General features: G+C 36.5%; 1 protein-coding gene across 5 annotated transcripts in view; it reads right to left on the minus strand.

Annotated features, from left to right (window-relative positions):
* mbnl3 (muscleblind-like splicing regulator 3) overlaps positions 1 to 17,943 on the minus strand; it is a 49,404-nt gene that overhangs the window by 12,059 nt on the left and 19,402 nt on the right. For all 5 annotated transcript variants that reach the window (XM_058798364.1, XM_058798360.1, XM_058798362.1 and 2 more), the window contains exons 3-6: positions 12,172 to 12,336; positions 11,868 to 12,068; positions 9,031 to 9,264; positions 2,254 to 2,404 (exon numbers count right to left, since the gene is read on the minus strand). In XM_058798364.1, the coding sequence (XP_058654347.1) occupies positions 2,254 to 2,404; positions 9,031 to 9,264; positions 11,868 to 12,068; positions 12,172 to 12,336 (751 nt within the window). The remainder of the gene's footprint in view (positions 1 to 2,253; positions 2,405 to 9,030; positions 9,265 to 11,867; positions 12,069 to 12,171; positions 12,337 to 17,943) is intronic.

The raw sequence follows: 17,943 nt of genomic DNA on the forward strand, positions 1-17,943 counted from the left end.
AGGGGGATGTTAACCTGGCTGCCAATCCGTTGTTGTGCTGATACGCTTTCTTCTCTCATCAGCTGATTAGCCTAATGCTAACAAGTCAAGCCTAAAGGTTCGTTTACACCAAGCACGATAACTATAAAGATATAGTTCTAAAAATCGTTCTCAATATTAAAGAATAGCAGAGTCCACACCACAACTATAACGATAACGGCACAGAGAAACGATATCGTTGTAATCACTTTCAGAACTATTTTTTTCCAGTTGATGAACGATACAAACATTGACAGCCAATCAGAATCCATCCTGCTATAAGGAGCTTGAGAATTTAAAGCGGCAGACATGTGTGCACTTAGAATAAACAGACGATATCAAGTAAGACCTCCAAGTGGGAGGGACTTATGCCACAAGTAGGTTGGAACAGCTCCAAGTGGGAGGGTAGGTTTAGGGTTGGGTTTGGTGTAGGGCATATTAACAAGGCCCAACCCATTTGGAGCTGACCCGCCCATTTGGAGCTGGCTCCGACCTCCGTTTATACCTATCTCGACGATATCGTTCATTGGTGTGGACGCTAATATCGCTATCTTTATAGTTATCGTTCTTGGTGTGAACGGGGCTTAATGCTTGATTTTTGCAACAGCATTCACAGCACATTTACATTTCAAAATGTGCCTTATATTGGAGTTAAACAGAAAATTCAGTGGGATCAAATCTAGGACTGAGCTTCAATTCATCCATCAGGATTTGACTGAATCAGGAAGGTGCAAAATATATTAGCTAGGCTATGATACAGCCATTGTTATGTCAATAGAAAAAAGCAATTTTACAAGCAGAGAAAACTATTTTCTTGCTTTAAAATAACATGCACTGCATAATCAAGCAAAAATCATTTATTAAAAAAGTTAAAAGGGCCCATTTTGATTTCATATTGCCTATAAATACCTCATGAAATGGCAGTTTTCTTTCCTGCGCTGATGTATTTCCTAATGAAACTAAATGTTTGGGTGGGGTATTTTTATACCGCCCATATAATGTAGTTTACGTCACAGCTGTGAAACATTATTTGCTATTCGGTAATGTTAGTCAGCGGCAGGTGGAATTAGAGGGACATTTTCAATCTAGGGAGCATCTTATTGGGAATAAAATCTGTGTAATACAAAATAAATAATTTTCACAGAAGAGAAAGATTGTACATTTTAAAAGCATATATAGGAAGCACTAGCATATAGCTAATCTCAAAAGTAATCAAGTGCTGCAGGGGTTACATATTTTTGTAGACCACAACCCGAAAACTAGTTAGCATTTTTAGTATGTCCAGTTCTATCATCCTGAAGTTAATGGGGTTTTTTGTGAGTTAAATAAGGTTTAATACCAACACAAGCTGAAGATCTTTTAAGTTTAACTCTATGATAAAATATGCTGAATTGGACTACAGAGGTTGTTTGGTTGTTGGTTGTTTCATCACACCAAACAGCCTCATTTCAATAATAATCACTCTCTCGCTAGCTATTCAAGCTTATTTTGGGGTGTAATTTATTTATAGCCTATATTTAGCCTTTTACTTCTGGCAGTTGTATTTACGCTTCAAAATTCATAAATTGTGTTCATTTCTGAAGATTGTCATGATGAACAAAATGTGTAAGGGTTATATGTCATAGTTGGTCACAGAACTTATTATCTGCAATTGTACGAAACCAAATGAAAAAACCTATTGGGTTCTTGTCAAGGGAACCAGGGTGATGCTAACTTATGGGTTGGCCTAGAAAAAAAATGTCAATCACTGCAGTGCTCTAGATTTGGACTAAAAGCCACGGCACTCCTATTTTGATTTCACTGGGTCTTTAAAACTCTCTGCTGGGTGGTAAACGTACTGTAACTATCCACTCAGAGCCTAAGGGTTGCTGCTACAGTCATTTAGGCAAAATACAATCTAGCTTTTTTACTGATTATGTGAGAACAGTGAACATAGTGCAGTGCAGCATCAGAAAAAGAGTAGCTAATGCTCAGGTGCAGGTGCATGAGGAGACGCAGGACTGTATGCATCATGGGACTAATTAGCATGACATGTGCATAGGGTGGACTACTACAAGATAAAGAGAGCAAGTGGGCTTACAGGGAGAGAGATGGCAAGCAGAAAAAGTGCTCAAGTCCTCATCTAGCCAGGCACTTTGTCTTTAAAGTGCTGTATGTATGCAAGCCAAACTATTACAGGAATACAGTGATATTAGAGCGCAGCTCAGGGGGAATCATCTGTCTGCGTGAGCTCACCTGTGGGAATGAACGCTGGCTGCTGCAGCTGCATGCTGGCCAAAGCCTGCTGGTAGTGGAACATGCTGGGGTTGAAGACGGCAGCCGCGCCGTTAGTCTTCTCCAGGGTCGGTCTCTTTGGTAGCTGTTGCATGGCTCCTGGTGGCAAAGCCTGAAGTGATCGGGATGACAAAGAAGAAAGAGGGAAAAAACAAAACAAAAAGAAAGATGATGGGCAGAGGGAATGTTAAAGATAGCCATGATACTGAGCTACAGGAAACTTTGTACTGTGTGTTTGTCATTGTAAGTGTTGCAAACCATGTTTTATAAATAAATAATAAAACATTTTCTAAACATTGATGGAGACATACTTGACTACTTCTTTTAGGATGCAACAGAAAAATGTATAAACAATCGTTTTTATCGTGTGTGTGTGTGTGTGTGTGTGTGTGTGCATGTGTTAAACAGTACTGAGTATATACATACTTACAATCAGTGTTAGGGGTACAAACGAGTTACGTAATCAGATTACCCTTTTCAAGTAACTAGTAAAGTAACGCATTCATTTTAAATTTACAATGAAATATCTAAATGACTTTTTCAAACAAGTAACGCAATTTACTTTGTTTTCCAATTTAATTACTGACACCTCTCCTGCAGTGAAATTGTGAGTGAGATGCACTTAAGTGTTATTAAGTTCACTTTAAAATCAAAAGTATAACTTTTGAGGTTTTAGTTATTAAAAAAAGTAAGCAATCCCAGCCCAGGTGACAAAAAGTAACCCATTACTTTCCATAAAGAGTAACTTAGTAACACAATTAGTTACGTTTTTATGGAGTAACGCAATATTGTAATGCATTACTTTTAAAAGTAACTTTCCTCAACACTGCTACCAATATATACTCATGTATACAGTTATAGTCAGAGTTATTGACCCCCTTAATAAATATTCTCAAAGGCGTTTGTGAAAATAAACCTGCCTTGTTTATTCTTTTGATCTTTCATTCAAAATACTCACAAAAATCCAACCTTTAATTGATGCAAAACAATTGAAAGTGGGGGAAACTTTCATGGTAACACTTTACAATAAGGTGTCATTTGTTAACATTAGTTAATGTATTAACTAACATGAACAAACAATAAACAATGCATTTATTACACTATTTATTAATCTTTGTTAATGTTAGTTAATGAAAATACAGTTGTTCATTGTTTATTCATGTTAGTTCACAATGCATTAACTAATGTTAACAAAAACAACTTGTGATTTTAATAATGCATTAGTAAATGCTGAAATGAATATTAACTAAGATTAATAAATGTTGTAGAAGTTTTGTTCATTCTTAGTTCATGTTTACTAATGTTGTTAACTAATGAACCTTATTGTAAAGTGTTACCACTTTCATTATGAAATAAATGTTTTTCTCAAATACATCTTGGCCACATTTATTTAATATTTTTTGCAACATCCATTTGCTGAGATACAAGAAAGGTAATAGCCTATAATGCCCTGAGGAATACCTGGCAATAGATCAGAGACCATTCTTATAGGCAAAAGCTATTCTTGTCTTTCAGTGTTCATCTTAGTACACTCTTCACTTTAGTTCACACCATTAATTTCCTATAGGGTTCAGATCAGAGGACTGGTGGCCATGGCAAAACCATTATTTTGTTTTCGATCACTGTCCTGATGGATGATCTAACCAGAACCCATTATAAGATTTCTAGCAGAGACAGTCAGGTCTTGATTTTTTATCTATTGCTATTTGATAGAATCCATGATGACATCTATCTGAACAAGAAAAATAAGCACACAACATTAAACATCCAGCAGTATATTTAACCGCGGACATTGTGTATCATGTGTGTCAAAAAGATTTTTTTTTAAGATTCATTTGAACATAGAAGCTGGTCATTTTTGAAGTTCCAGCAGTGTCTGACAGCTAACTATGCTGGAGTTTGTTTTTGATGAGAGCAGAGGATTTCTCTTGACGGTGATGTAGGCGCTTTTTAATATTTTTTTAGGCTTTCTGACCTAAAGACTCAACTAATCTCTGCAGTTCTCCAGCTGTGATCCTTGGAGAGTCTTTGGCCACTCAAGCTCTTCTCCTCACCGTGCATTAGGACGATATAGACACGTCCTCTTCCAGACAGATATGTAACACTTCCTGTTGATTGGAACTTAACTATTGCCATGATGGTGGTAATGGGAATTTTATTGCAGCCACTTTCTATTTTGCGAAGCTAAAAAATATTTTGCTGAACATCAAAACTATATTCTTTGGCTTTGCTTATTTGAATGGATGATTAAGGGAAATTGGCCGGACATGGCAGGACAATATCATGTTTGTAGTCACCCTGGTGTGCTAAAAAATTTAAATATGAAGGGGTGCTAATAATTGTGGCCAACGTTTATTGGAGAAAAACATTTTTATTCACACTGACCACAACTGTACATTTATATTCTAATACATGGTTTCCACAAAAATGTTAGTAGTAACTATTTTAAACGATAACAAGAAATGTCCTTGAGTAGCAAATCAGCATATTAGAATGATTTCTGTAGGACACTGAAGACTGGAGTAATGATGCTGAAAATTCAGCTTTACCATCAAAGGATTAAATTACATTTGAAAATGTATGCAAATAGAAAACAGCTATATAAACTGTAACAGTATTTAACTTTCTCTTAGAAATGTAATAATTATGTGCCTAGGATTATTTAATAGTATTTTTAATAATCTAAAGGGTTTTATGTAGACATTTCTCAGCTAATTTGTGCTGATAACTTGTATGCTCATCAATTACATTGTATTCTGTAGTTTTATTGCAAAGCCAAGATTTTTTCATTAATGGTATGCTGTGCTTCCTTCTCTGACAAATGTCTGGGAGTGCTTCTCCATTTTTCTCAAAGGGGCATCAGAAGCATGCAGCCTTGCGTGAGGAAGAGCGATATCAGAAAGAGAAACTGAGGTGAGGAGTCTTTATCGGCCTCTGATAATTAAACACAGAATGCTCAGTCTAGATGAAGGCATAATGAGGAGGATGTACGGCTGTCTTCCACTGTGTAATTCTGTCTGAAGACTGATACGCAACATGATAAGAGCAAGGTCAGCAGGAAAGAGGATATCTGTGATTCACTAACCGAGGGATGATGGGGGAGCAGTCCGACCTCATGATTTACACGAGTGAACTCAATCCCACGACCCAATAATAATGTGCAGTACTGTACAGAGCTCAACAGTCGGGTTCCTGAAGTAAAAATCTCAATCCAATTCTCCACAGTGAGACTGATATTAAACAATAATGCATAAACCTTTCAAGAAAGACCACCTATGAGCTCTAAGGTTATTAAGACGGTGGTATATGTTTCTGTAGGTTGCATAAGCCAGTGATTTAAACCTCACTGAATTGCTTAACTGCCGAATTAATTACAGATGAGGTATTGCACTACCCACAATTCTGCAGCGAGATTCACCAATCAGAAGTTGTTGTTTCCATGGCAATGAGAACTGCAAACCCCACAAAATGATTTTTTGTATTATATTATTGTTACACAGCTACTTATCTGGTTAGTTATTAATATATGTTGTAATGTAAGAGCAAAAAACATGTTTTCCAATAAGAAAGTTCATTAATCACGCACACTTATGTCATTCCAAACATGAATGATTTTCTTTCTTCTGTGGAGCATTTTTGGAGAAATGTCTCAGTGGTTTTTGTCCATACAATAAAAGTCAATGGTCACCAATACGGGTTGGTTTCCAACATTCAGAAGAAATAAATCCATACAAGTTTGGAATGACATGAGTGTGAGTAAATGATGACAGAATGTTCATTTTTGTGTGAACTATATCTTTAAAACAAAATCTTCTTTAACAGTACATAATGAAACAAGTATTCATTAATCCCTCATTAAAAAGAAGACACGATACTAAATTCCTGATCAATGCTTATAAGATAAAAACTATTTTCATGTAATGGCATATTTAACCTCTAAAATGCAGATGTTAAAATGTTTGTCTAAATAAATTACAAATAAATATTAAAAACTAAAATCAATCATTGGTAACACTTTATTTTAAGGTGTCCTTGTTACACATGTTACATGTACTTACTATTATAACACTTAATTATGCATAATTACATGCAAGTAACCCTAAACCTAACCATATAGTAAGTACATGTAGTTACACTGTAACATGGACACCTTAAAATAAAGTGTAACCCAATCATTTTAAATGCTACAATCTGAATTTGCACCACATTATAATGTACAGTATGAAAATGGATATTTATTGTTTTTGCTTATTTTGACAAAGGTAATCTAAATGTAAAAATAGAAGAAATGAGCATGAACAATTAAATATCCAATATTAAGTAATATGTTAAGAACTATTATTGGATGACAAGCAGTATGGTACTCATATAAATATATTTTGCATCTCTATTAAAGATACATTCTTGCGTCGTTTTTTCAGATTTTCAAAATCTAATCAAATGATAGTGATTCCTCTCTGAGCTAGTTGGTTTAGTTTAAATTTTCAATTTTATGAAGTGCCTGTGGAGAAAAGTATTGAGAAATATACTTCTAGAATCCAGACTACTAATGTGTTCAGTTTAATTTCACTTCTAAGACAATGATTAGGTTATACAGAGATTGTGGCTGGTTTCTCTTTCATCCAAAACACAACCTGAGCTATTAGAAATGAACAAATCAGCAAACAAAATGAAAAAAGACACAAAATTGGGTGAAAGATTAAAGTACCAGAGTGAAAGTTGGTTGCAGGCTGCGCTTCAGAGGACGCTGGGTAAGCGAGCAGTGACCACATGACGATGGCAAACCAATCAACGATAGTGGACATAAACACGAGACAAGAGAATGAGCCGTGAAGGAACAGATGCAGCTGAGGTTAGAGAGAGAGCTGGGTAATAAGCTTGTAGGACAACAAAGAGAGCTGTGAGGATGTAAAGACAATCAAGCAGTGTTCAAAAAGAATGACAGCATGAACCGAGAGGGAGTCAAATAAAGCCAACATATGATAAAGCCTCAGGCAGACCAGGTGACTGCAGGAAGCAGAGGAGGATTTTTGGATAAGGTCCCCACATCTGTGCACTGTAAATAAACCTTTGTAAAAATGTTACATGATAAGACTTGGGAGACTGAGATAAAAATGACACATTATGAAAGGGAAACTGTCTGCAGTACACTCTCGGGTGGGAGGCTGCTAACTAGTGGAGATTTTCGTGGGAATGAATTGCTTGTTTTTTCCTTTCTTATCGTTTTTCTCTCCTGCACCTGCACTGCAGACACTGTTTGCAACCGATCAGTGAGCCCAGGTCTTCATACATCACACAGGAGACAAAGAGCTCGCCTGCAGACACACACACACACACACACACACACACACACACAAACCCTCCTGCGGGGATCTGAATTATTTAATACACTCCTGAACCTCACATTGAAGGTGTGTGGAAAGTGAGTTATAAATACACACACCTTCATCTGACACTAGTAAAGCTTATTGAAAATGGCATACTGGCTGCTGGTCACTTAGGTTACTCTAGTGGGACTCTTCCTGTAATATGTGTAGTGAAAATTGCCTTGGCCATTTTAGCATGTGGTTTTATCCAAGTATGACATGAGATGTGATGAATTGCTAGCCACATATAACAAAAAAGATTTAACTCTGTTTCCACCGAAATGGTGCTGCGATGTAACTCACTACATAACACCGTGCATTGTGGTCTTTGTTTGTGAGACTTGTGAGTTTGAAAACAAATGTGAACATCCCAAGTAATTTAATTCAGTGTTTATGATCATGAGCCGCATAAGCTGATGTAACTATGAGAAGTTAAAATGGAATAAATAAAAATGAATAAAATCCAAAGAAATCTAATAATGCATCGTTCAAAATTTTGGGGTCAGTAAGAAATTAATACTTTTATTCACGCATTAAATTGATCAAAAGTGACTGTTAAGACATTCATAATGTTATAAAAGATTTCTGTTTCACACAAATGCTTTTGAACTTCCTATTCATCAAAAAATCCAGAAAAAATGTATCATGGGTTTCACAAAAATATTAAGCAGCACAACTGTTTTCTTTGTGATAATAAGAACAATAATAATAAATGTTTCTTCAGCAGCAAATCAGCATATTAGAATGATTTCTAAAGGATCATGTGACACTGAAGACTGGAGTAATGAAGCTGAAAATCTATTGTAACATTTCATAATATTATTTTTTAGAATTTTACTATATATTTGATCTATAAATGCAGACTTGGTGAGCATCACAGACCTCTTTCAAAAACACACACACAAAAAACTTACCGACCCCAAAATTTTGAATGGTGTGATAAAATATAATTGAATAAAGAATGGAAATCATGAATTTAATAATAATAATAAATTAATTATTCACTCACTCGTTATTCATTTTAACATTCATTATTTAATGTTAAAACAAAGTGCCTTGAGTTTGCAAGTCATGTTTTGATTAAGTCTGATTTATGCCACAACAAGCTGCTTTTGATTATATGGTCAGAAGTTATTTAAATGTGTGACAAATTCAATTAACAGCAATGACTTTGATATATATTTGTAAATAATTTTGTTTTAGATGGATGAATAAAATAAAGCATTTTTCACAAATTAATATGTAGCATCCATATTGTTGTCATATTGTCTTTACTGAAGGCATCATCTGCTGCACTGTGATGTGTGTTTGTTGTAATCATGAGAATTAGTGCTTGTGATGTCACTGTAATGGGATCGTCTCAGTAACTCACCATGGCAGCAGCATTCTGGCTGGCTTGGTGCTGCGCCGCCTTTATCCGGGCCTGTAAGTGAGCCGGAGGGTGAAAGTACTTGCATTTGTCACGGGTGCATCGGCCCTTGATGTAATCCATGCAAACAATGACGGAGTTCTCGCTGCCGTCCACCATGGCGGCTTCCATAGGGTGGGCATAGCGGCAGTCGTTCTCCCCGCGTGTGCAATTTCCCCGCTGGAATTCTCGACACACCTGAGAGCAGGACAGCAGAGATTTACTACCACCCATTACTCGCGCTGAAAATCACACTTAGTGACAGTCATTTACATTCTTATCATGGCCCAGTAGCATTATAAACTAGACTTTTACATTTGGTAAAAGAAGTGTTACCCTTGCCCAATTCCATGTTGAATGAATGGTTGCCAGGATGTTTATATTAGCATTATAGATTCTTTTAGCATGCTGCTTTGTAGTTGCTAGGGTGTTTGTTAGGTGTTTGCTGCTCATTGGCCCAGGACAAAATACACCCGGCCCCAAGTCTGTATCATACTCTGGCCTATATTTCTGACTCATTTAATGCAAGCCTATAGGATTTTTGGTAACACTTTACAGTAACAGTATATAAATAATCATATACTAATATCTAAATTAAATATCAGAAACTAATTGTAACGACTAGTACATATTTGTTAATTTATTAATTAACACTTTGGGATAAGATTTCACACATGAATTCATATGACTCATGTTGTAGTTAAAGGTGCACTAAGCGATTTTTGAAAAACCCTTTTGACCACACAAAACACACTTGTAGCCAATCAGCAGTAAGGGGGCGTGTCATGAAGAGAGTGCTCAATTTGAGTGCACAGGACGGATATTAGCAGATCGACTATAGATAGAGAGAGATGGCAGATAAAAAAGAGGAAAATATCAGAGAAACAAACATTAAAAAGAAGGGTTACAATCAGGCAAGAGGTAGGACCCGCGTAAATATCAGAGCAGCTTTCCAGCGGAGGAGAGAAACTCAAGGAGCGGGAGGGGCCTGGAATCGGACACCAAGGTTGCATTGTTTCTTCTTGATAGGTAAGTAACGTTGATTTTGCTTAGTTTCACACAACTTATTCATGTTGGCTTTTGTTTGAATATGCTTGTGTGTCATCTTCACTTGATCGTCATTTCCATGGTTGTGTACGTACGTGTGGGGTGTAGATATCAAAATAGGGACAAGGTCCTGTTGGGGTATGGGCGTGTTTGTTTTGGTGCTTTCAAATATCAACATTGTTTGGCAAAAATCGCTTTGCACCTTTAAGATTAGTTCTTGATTTATACATGCCATAACTCGTCAACAGTTTATATTAAAATAATATTTTATTTAGGTATATGATTATTAATGTACTGTTACTGTAAAGTTTTACCGGATTGGTTCAACATTTGTGCTTGTTTTATCGCCAAACATGGTGTAACTATGGACTGAAGTCTGATGGCTAAAATCTGAAATACATTTTATGACTTTCACACAGATTTTTGCCCTGATTGGCAGTCTGGAAGAGTCAACGATAGATGCCAAAAGTCAGAGCTGGACTGCAGATTTTGGGCAGTCAGATGACAGATTTCACACAAAATTGCATCGTGCATGACGGGCACAGATTTCTTTTAGCTTCAGACAATGATTCCATACAGTCTGAGGATATCAAACATGTTTGATATTATGAGCTGATTTAAGAACACACTGAATTCATTTGTCATGTGACTTAAAAGGGGTCATGAAAAAAATTCCCTTGATCTTTTAATATATAAGAGGTCATTATGCTATAAAAATATTCTGTAAGCTTTAGAACTCAAAACTTTCTTGTTGGTCTAAAAACAGCTTATACCGAAGCCAATCTGCCAAAATGACGCGTTTTGGAATATGCCACTTCATGATGTAACAGTGTGGCTAAACAGCACCTCCACAGAAGAAGATCAACGCCTGCTTCTACATCACTGCCTGTTTAGACCCGCCCACTCATTTGCGCACATGATAGGTAAATGACAAGAGCGTGAAATGTAGGTCTACGCCGAAACCAAACGATAAACTTTATTTGATGAACTTTATTTTTAACGAAGATCCAGACCACATCAGTTAAAACTCTTTTGTTCACTTAATTTTACCGCAGATTCATTTACAAACAAAGCACAATTCGACGCAGGATTTTCATAAAGATTGAAACTAAAAGACGATGCTGTGCCGGCTATATTGGATCACAAGTGTGAGTAACTGTTTTCATTACGTGATTACTATTGCTTTGTCTGTTAAACAGATCATTTGATATGTACTGAGAATTTAAGCGTTTTGAACCTAAAACACAGCAGCATCTATCTAGGAAGGCAGTAGGCTGTATATAACATATACAAGTGTTAGCTAATCATAGCAGCGGGTGTTTACTTCCGAGTCTACAATCTGCCATGCCTATTCAAACAGAGCGTTCTGATGAGGGGGGTCAAAACAGAACAGAAACTCGCCTATTACTTCTAAATTATGATGTTTTTTAATGTTAAAATCTTGATAACATTATAAGTTGGCCTTAGAGAACAGTAGAAAATAATAAAAAGGCAGTTCATGACCCCTTTAAGCAATGAGGCAAATTTCTGCACAAGTTTGTTGCGTTTGGAATAACCTCAGTCGTTTAGTGTACGATACCCAGTTTCTGTTCCTAAAAGTTATGTAGTGAATTTCCAACCTCTAGAAAAGTGACAGCACACAATTTGATGTTTTTAAGTCTGTAGCACAAACGGTTTAGAATGAGTTACATGCCGAATACATGTTTAGCAAGATATTTCTAGAGACAGAACAAGTTGTTCACTGTGTTTAACACCTCAAGCTTGTCTGTGCGAACATGCTTCTGCGTTGAATTTCCGTTGCCCATGGCGATGCCGGTGGGGCTCCCCGGGACCAGCACGGGGGCGCTGGGCAGAAGCTCGGGCATGAGACTGATGCCCGGGCTCATGTGGCTCAGGTACGGGCTGAAAGCCATGCTCGGACTGTTGGCCAAGGAAGGCGTTACTGGGAACGAGGTCTGGATCAGAGACACAAAGATAACAAGGGATAATAATAAAGCAACGTTTTCAAGGCCAGAGAAACAGTCGTGATGTTATAGGTTATTAAAAATGGGATCTCACTATGGGCTGCAGTTGAGCTCCAGGCAGCATGAACTGCATCTGCTGGGCCAGCATGGCGGCTGCTGTCTTCTGCTGGATCAGGTTGTTCCTGCCGTTTATCTCCAGCTGGGTCTTGAGATGAGGCGGAGGATGCAGGTACTTACAGTTATCACGTGTACAGCGTCCCTTAGAGGGGTTGAAGAGGGAGACACAGAGAGAGAGACAGAGAGATGAATTACACTGAATCTCAGCTACTAAAAGATCCAAGACTGCGTGACAGGAAGATAAGGGCTCCGTGATTGAGAGGATAAATTAAACGGGAATCCCTAGACATTCAAGCTTACCGATTCCAACTTTCCACTACAATAGAAACATCCAAAATCCCATCAAATGAAAAGAAAACAGCGTAATCTCAGGAGTGCTGGAAGGTCTGAATTTCAAACGATCAGAGGAAATGGCAAAACGACAGCACCGAGACATGGGCGGAAAAATTTTCACTACCTCCAAATGAATTGACAGTGACAGCCTTCTCTTTCTGTCTGTCTGTTCGCATCAACAATCTACCCGTCTGTGGAGCTGACAGATTATAGAGCCCTTGTGGCTGTTGTACATGCTCATACTACATATGGGTCAGACATATAGCATTATGTTTATCACCCAGCTGTCCGGGCAACATGTTGAAAAGCGAGCAGCAGACACGGTTAAATACACACACCAAACGTTCATGAGCGGGGTCGATTAGCTGCGAGACAAACTCAGTGAACCCATGAAGCAACGCCACTTGTTCTGCAATGCGTAAGGTACTGTAATAACCTAATGGGGAAAGATGTCATTCTATCAGTCCAGCAGTTACATATTTCTGCTGATGGTCTGTTGATAAACCATTTCTATTTCTCTTAACACACATTTATTTTGTTCCTTTAGACAATTTTATTCCTTTTTTAGGTCAAGGAGCTCTTGGGAGAGGTTTTAATGGTTAAATCAAAAAAAATATTAATCAAAAAGCATGTCTAATTAATTGAAATCACAAAACTTACACAATTTAACAGAAATTTATTAAAAGTTTAATAAAAATAACATTTTTAAGTCCCATATTTTTCTCAAATTCAGGTTTATTTTTACCAAATTCTGTTTTCCATTAATTTTCTGGATTCCATTTGAATGGTTTCATTAAATTTTAATAATCAAAAGCATTTCTAATTAATTAACCAAACCGGAAACTGCGCATCGGCGCCATTCATTCCCACAGAGACGCAGAACATGCAGTATTCATATTTCAATTGTATTTTTTCAGCTTAATATTCACAAACACTATCAACACTACTCCACTAGTCCATATACGTGACATTCCGCCTTATACACAAATTTCATTTTTATGACTGGATTCCGGGATTCCATTCGTGTTTTCCGCCTCACAGAAAACATAGGGCCCTACTAGGGAATGGTCACAATGGTTGATTAATCGATTAAAATAAAAAAGTAATGTCTGCACACTGATATAACTGCTCCGTAAAAAATTTACTGCAACGTTTCAACCAACAGGTCTTTGTCAGGCACAGTGCATTTTTGATGAATCGATTAGCCATCAAACTCAAAGGGATAGTTCAACCAAAAATGAAAATTCTGTCATTAATTACTCACCCTCATGTCGTTCCAAACCCGTAAGACCTTTGTTCATCTTCGGAACACAAATTAAGATATTTTTGTGACATGTTTACAAAGCTACGAGAATACTTTTTGTGCGCAAAGAAAACAATAATAGCATAATTTATTCCTCTCCCTGAGTTACCGTCTTCCACCATTTTGGAGAGTACCCCAGAACGTAATCAATGTAATGAGCGTTGTTTATGTTCAGTAGACTTTGATCGTGGTAATATCATTGCTGTCTATGGAGGGTCAGAGAGAGCTAAGATTCCATCAAAAATATCTTAATTTGTGTTCCAAAGATGACGAAGGTCTTACGGGTTTGGAACGACATGAGGGTGAGTAATTAATGACAGAATTTTCATTTTTGGGTGAACTATCCCTTTAAAGCTTAAATGATCTAAACTGTTTTTTAATAGTTAAATAGTTTAAGTACAGGGATTAGGAAAAGTCAAAGTCACTGATGACAGCTGAAAATGAACAGTGTTTGAGAGTTGGAGTGAGATATATTTAGAAAAAAATGACAAATGATTTTGACAGATTAATCACACACATTCTTTCTTAAATGGACAGTGCATGCAAAAATAAAAACTCTATCATGATTATCATTGTCTCCATAATGTTTTTCTTTATGAACACAAAAGACATGACCTGCTTCTCTTTTACACTCAATGATAATGAATGGTGTCCAAGGTAATAAAGCAAAATTTATTTTTATTTTCAGGTCTAACTTCTGGTCTGCTCCACACAGAAAGTTATCATATGGAATAGAGTGTGCAAGTTATGTTGACTACTTATAAGGGCTTGACAGCTCATGTCCACATTCACTCTGACTGCATGGAAAAGAGCTGCTTGGACTCTGCTAAATATCTCCTTTTTTGTTTTACAAAAGCAATAAAATCTTACAGGTTTGAAATGACATGAAGGTGAAAAAATGATGGCAAAACGTTCCTTTCATTTACCATTAAGAAAGAAAAAAACAGATTTAATGTTGACAATTTATTCTAAAAGAAGATTTGTACTCCTCATGCAACTCTTCTGTGCTCACAAAAACTGCACTGAATGTCTTCCTTTAACGCAATTATATCTTTGAGGGAGGAAGAGCTAAAACACATCTAAATGCTTCACATTGCTCTTGCAGACGTCATCTGCCTGATCGCCTGGAGAGTTACGACTGTCTGCATCAGCAGGCATGCAAAAGCAACAATGACTTGATTTGCTGTTAAAACTTTTAATTATTGTTTTGGGGGGATTGGATTATTGGTGGGATCATTTTTACTTATGTCATCGCAGCTTTAATGGGTTGTTGGGCTCACAAACCGGATTGAGCTGCTTATCAAGGAGCGCATGGTTCTGACAGAATGGAATCTGAATGGAATCCCAACGCATTCTGAATGGAATTTGCGGAAACACTAAATCCCAGTGGTATCTGTGCAATGCTAACAGTTCAGACGGAATGTCAAAGTGTCACTCCATATGACTCAGATCTGTAACCGTCCACCAGCTACAGCAATTTAAACACTTGCCTGTGTCTTCAGCAGCCTCAGGGCAGCTTTTAACAGTGATGAAGTCCTAACTAAATTTGAAGTGAGCGAGTGTGGGGGTGTCTCCTTGCTGACCAGTGTGATGTGGTGCACTTAATGGAGATGAAAGTGGGTGTCTGGAGTGTCAGCGTGCAGGGACAGCGTGATCAATGTGTGTTGTCGTGGACTTGGAGATGGTCCACCGTCCAACTGCATCATTCAATGCAACTCCCACACATGCAGCTCCATACGACACCTAGCCACACATAGCCAGACCTTTGACTAAATGGCAAAAAGTCTGATCCACACTGCAGCCGGTTCTGGCCAAGAACTGCCTAATAAAGTGGGCTTAACATAATCAGAGTTGGAGTAATAAAGATAACATTTACCGCAAACACTGTGATAGTGTTTTAAAGTACAACATGACAATAAGCAATGTTCATCCCAGTATCATCACATTTGAGATTCATGCCAGTGCTCAATGGAACAGTATGATCAATGATATGCACTGGACATCAGTAATCTAATTATTTCCTTATTCTGAATAAGACAATATTATGATTAAGGTGTTTACATGAGTTAGAATATTCCTTTCATGTTCCCGATTTACATGTTATATAGTACATAATTAATGGCACACGTCATTACGTCCCCACATGACGCCATCCGACGTCCGCTCCAGAATTTCACGTATAAACATATAGTTTGTCTTCGTGATGATGCCATATACAGTTTTGGGTGTTTCATTTTTAATTTTATAAAAGCTTCAAGTGCAGTTATTTGTTAGTGCATATAGACGACGGCGGTGTTGAAGCTCTTTTGGATTATTGTTGTCCATGTAAACGTACTCACTGTTTGGTATCATTAAACTTCAATTTAAAATCTAATGTCTAAACATTTGAATATTGTTTATACACAAACATTGTTGTTAAATGTATTAAATAATTATTTAATCAAACTAAATGCATACTAAACTTAGTTTAAATGTAGCAAAATATAGTGGATTGAAATTAATTTGTAATTATATCCTACATTTCAAATGTCAATAAGTTATTTTATTATTATCATTTGTTTAATTTGTTAATATATATTATGCTCAACAAGGCTGTGTTTATTTAAAATACAGTAAAATCAGTAATATTTTATAGAACTGTTTTCTGGTTTAATATATTTTAAAATATTATTTATTCCAGTCTTCAGTAAGGGATGCACTGAAAGGAAAATTCTTGGCCAAAGCCGAAAGCGAATAAAATGAAACACTGAGCCGAAGGCCGAATACAAAACACGTGTTTTTTTTTTGTTGCGTTATCCCCATGTATTTTGTCAATTTTTTCACCATTGCATGAATTAAATAGCCAAAATGAGCTTTTTACTGTTTTGTCTTGCTTTTCAAAGAAAAAATCAATTACAAAACAACAATTTAAATATATTTACTTAGCACTGAACATTTTTTAACATTATAGCAGACATTATAGCAACAAAACACAATTTAACTAAAATTAAGTTAGTAAAATAATATTTTTGGCCATTTCTGAGACCCCCTTCTTGAATCAGGCATGTATTTTTTACTGTACAAATAAATGCAGCATTGCTGAGCAGAAGAGACTTCTTTTGAAAACATTGGAAAATATTACAGTTCCCAATTTGAACACTTTGTGAATGTTATAATAAATGTGTTAATAGAGCTGTTGTAAGTATTATTATCATTATTATTGTTTTACTTTTTTATTTTACTTTACAGGACAGTAAAATTACAATACTAACATTTATGAATGTTGATGGACTTCTTGCTTTTTCTCAGCTTTTATTTTGTCAGAAACCCGCCAGAAGATCTCAGTGCATCTTTTTGTTGACAACAGCAAATATATAAATGATTCTCAATATGAATTTGGGAAGATGTTTGACGCATGTATGGCATTATTACATGCCTTGTAAAAATTCATAAAAATGTTACTGTTTCAGCGCAGATTTTCCTCATGCATTGTTTTTTTTTAACCCTGGCTAACGAGTTTGTGCAGCGCTGTTTGAATACATGCAATTTGTGCGTGTATTAGAAAACATAACATTTTGCAGTTTATTTACTAATTGTTTAAGGCCATTTCGTGATTTCAATCATCATAGAGTAACCAGCAACAACCACCTCTTCCTCTTCTCATTGAAGACATGCGATGCAGTGCTAAATAGTCTCTCGCTATCAGTGCTTGAAATGATCTTTGTGTCTTTCTTGGACAGTTTTAAATGCTTCCACACTGCCGGCGTGTTTGCTGCATTAGTGCGCGCCTCTATTTGATCGAGTCACGACATTGTTCGGTACAATGTATTCTGTCTTTTTGCTTATTCAAATAATTTTGGCTGCCGAACATTTGGTGCATCCCTAGTCTTCAGTGTCACATGATCCTTCAGAAGTTGTTCATGCTGATTTGATGATATAGAGAAATGCTGCTTAATATTTTTATGGAAACAGAATAGCGTTTCTTTGAAACATAAATCTTTTGTAACAAAAAATATCTTCACTGTCACTTTTGATCAATTTAATGTATCCTTGTTGAATAAACGTTTTTTAAATGGTAGTGCTATAACCATATTTATGTAACTTTAAACTACCATTAAACATGTAAATGTTTTT

This window comes from Onychostoma macrolepis, chromosome 14, assembly GCF_012432095.1.
Source record: "Onychostoma macrolepis isolate SWU-2019 chromosome 14, ASM1243209v1, whole genome shotgun sequence".
NCBI classification, from domain to species: Eukaryota; Metazoa; Chordata; class Actinopteri; order Cypriniformes; family Cyprinidae; genus Onychostoma; species Onychostoma macrolepis.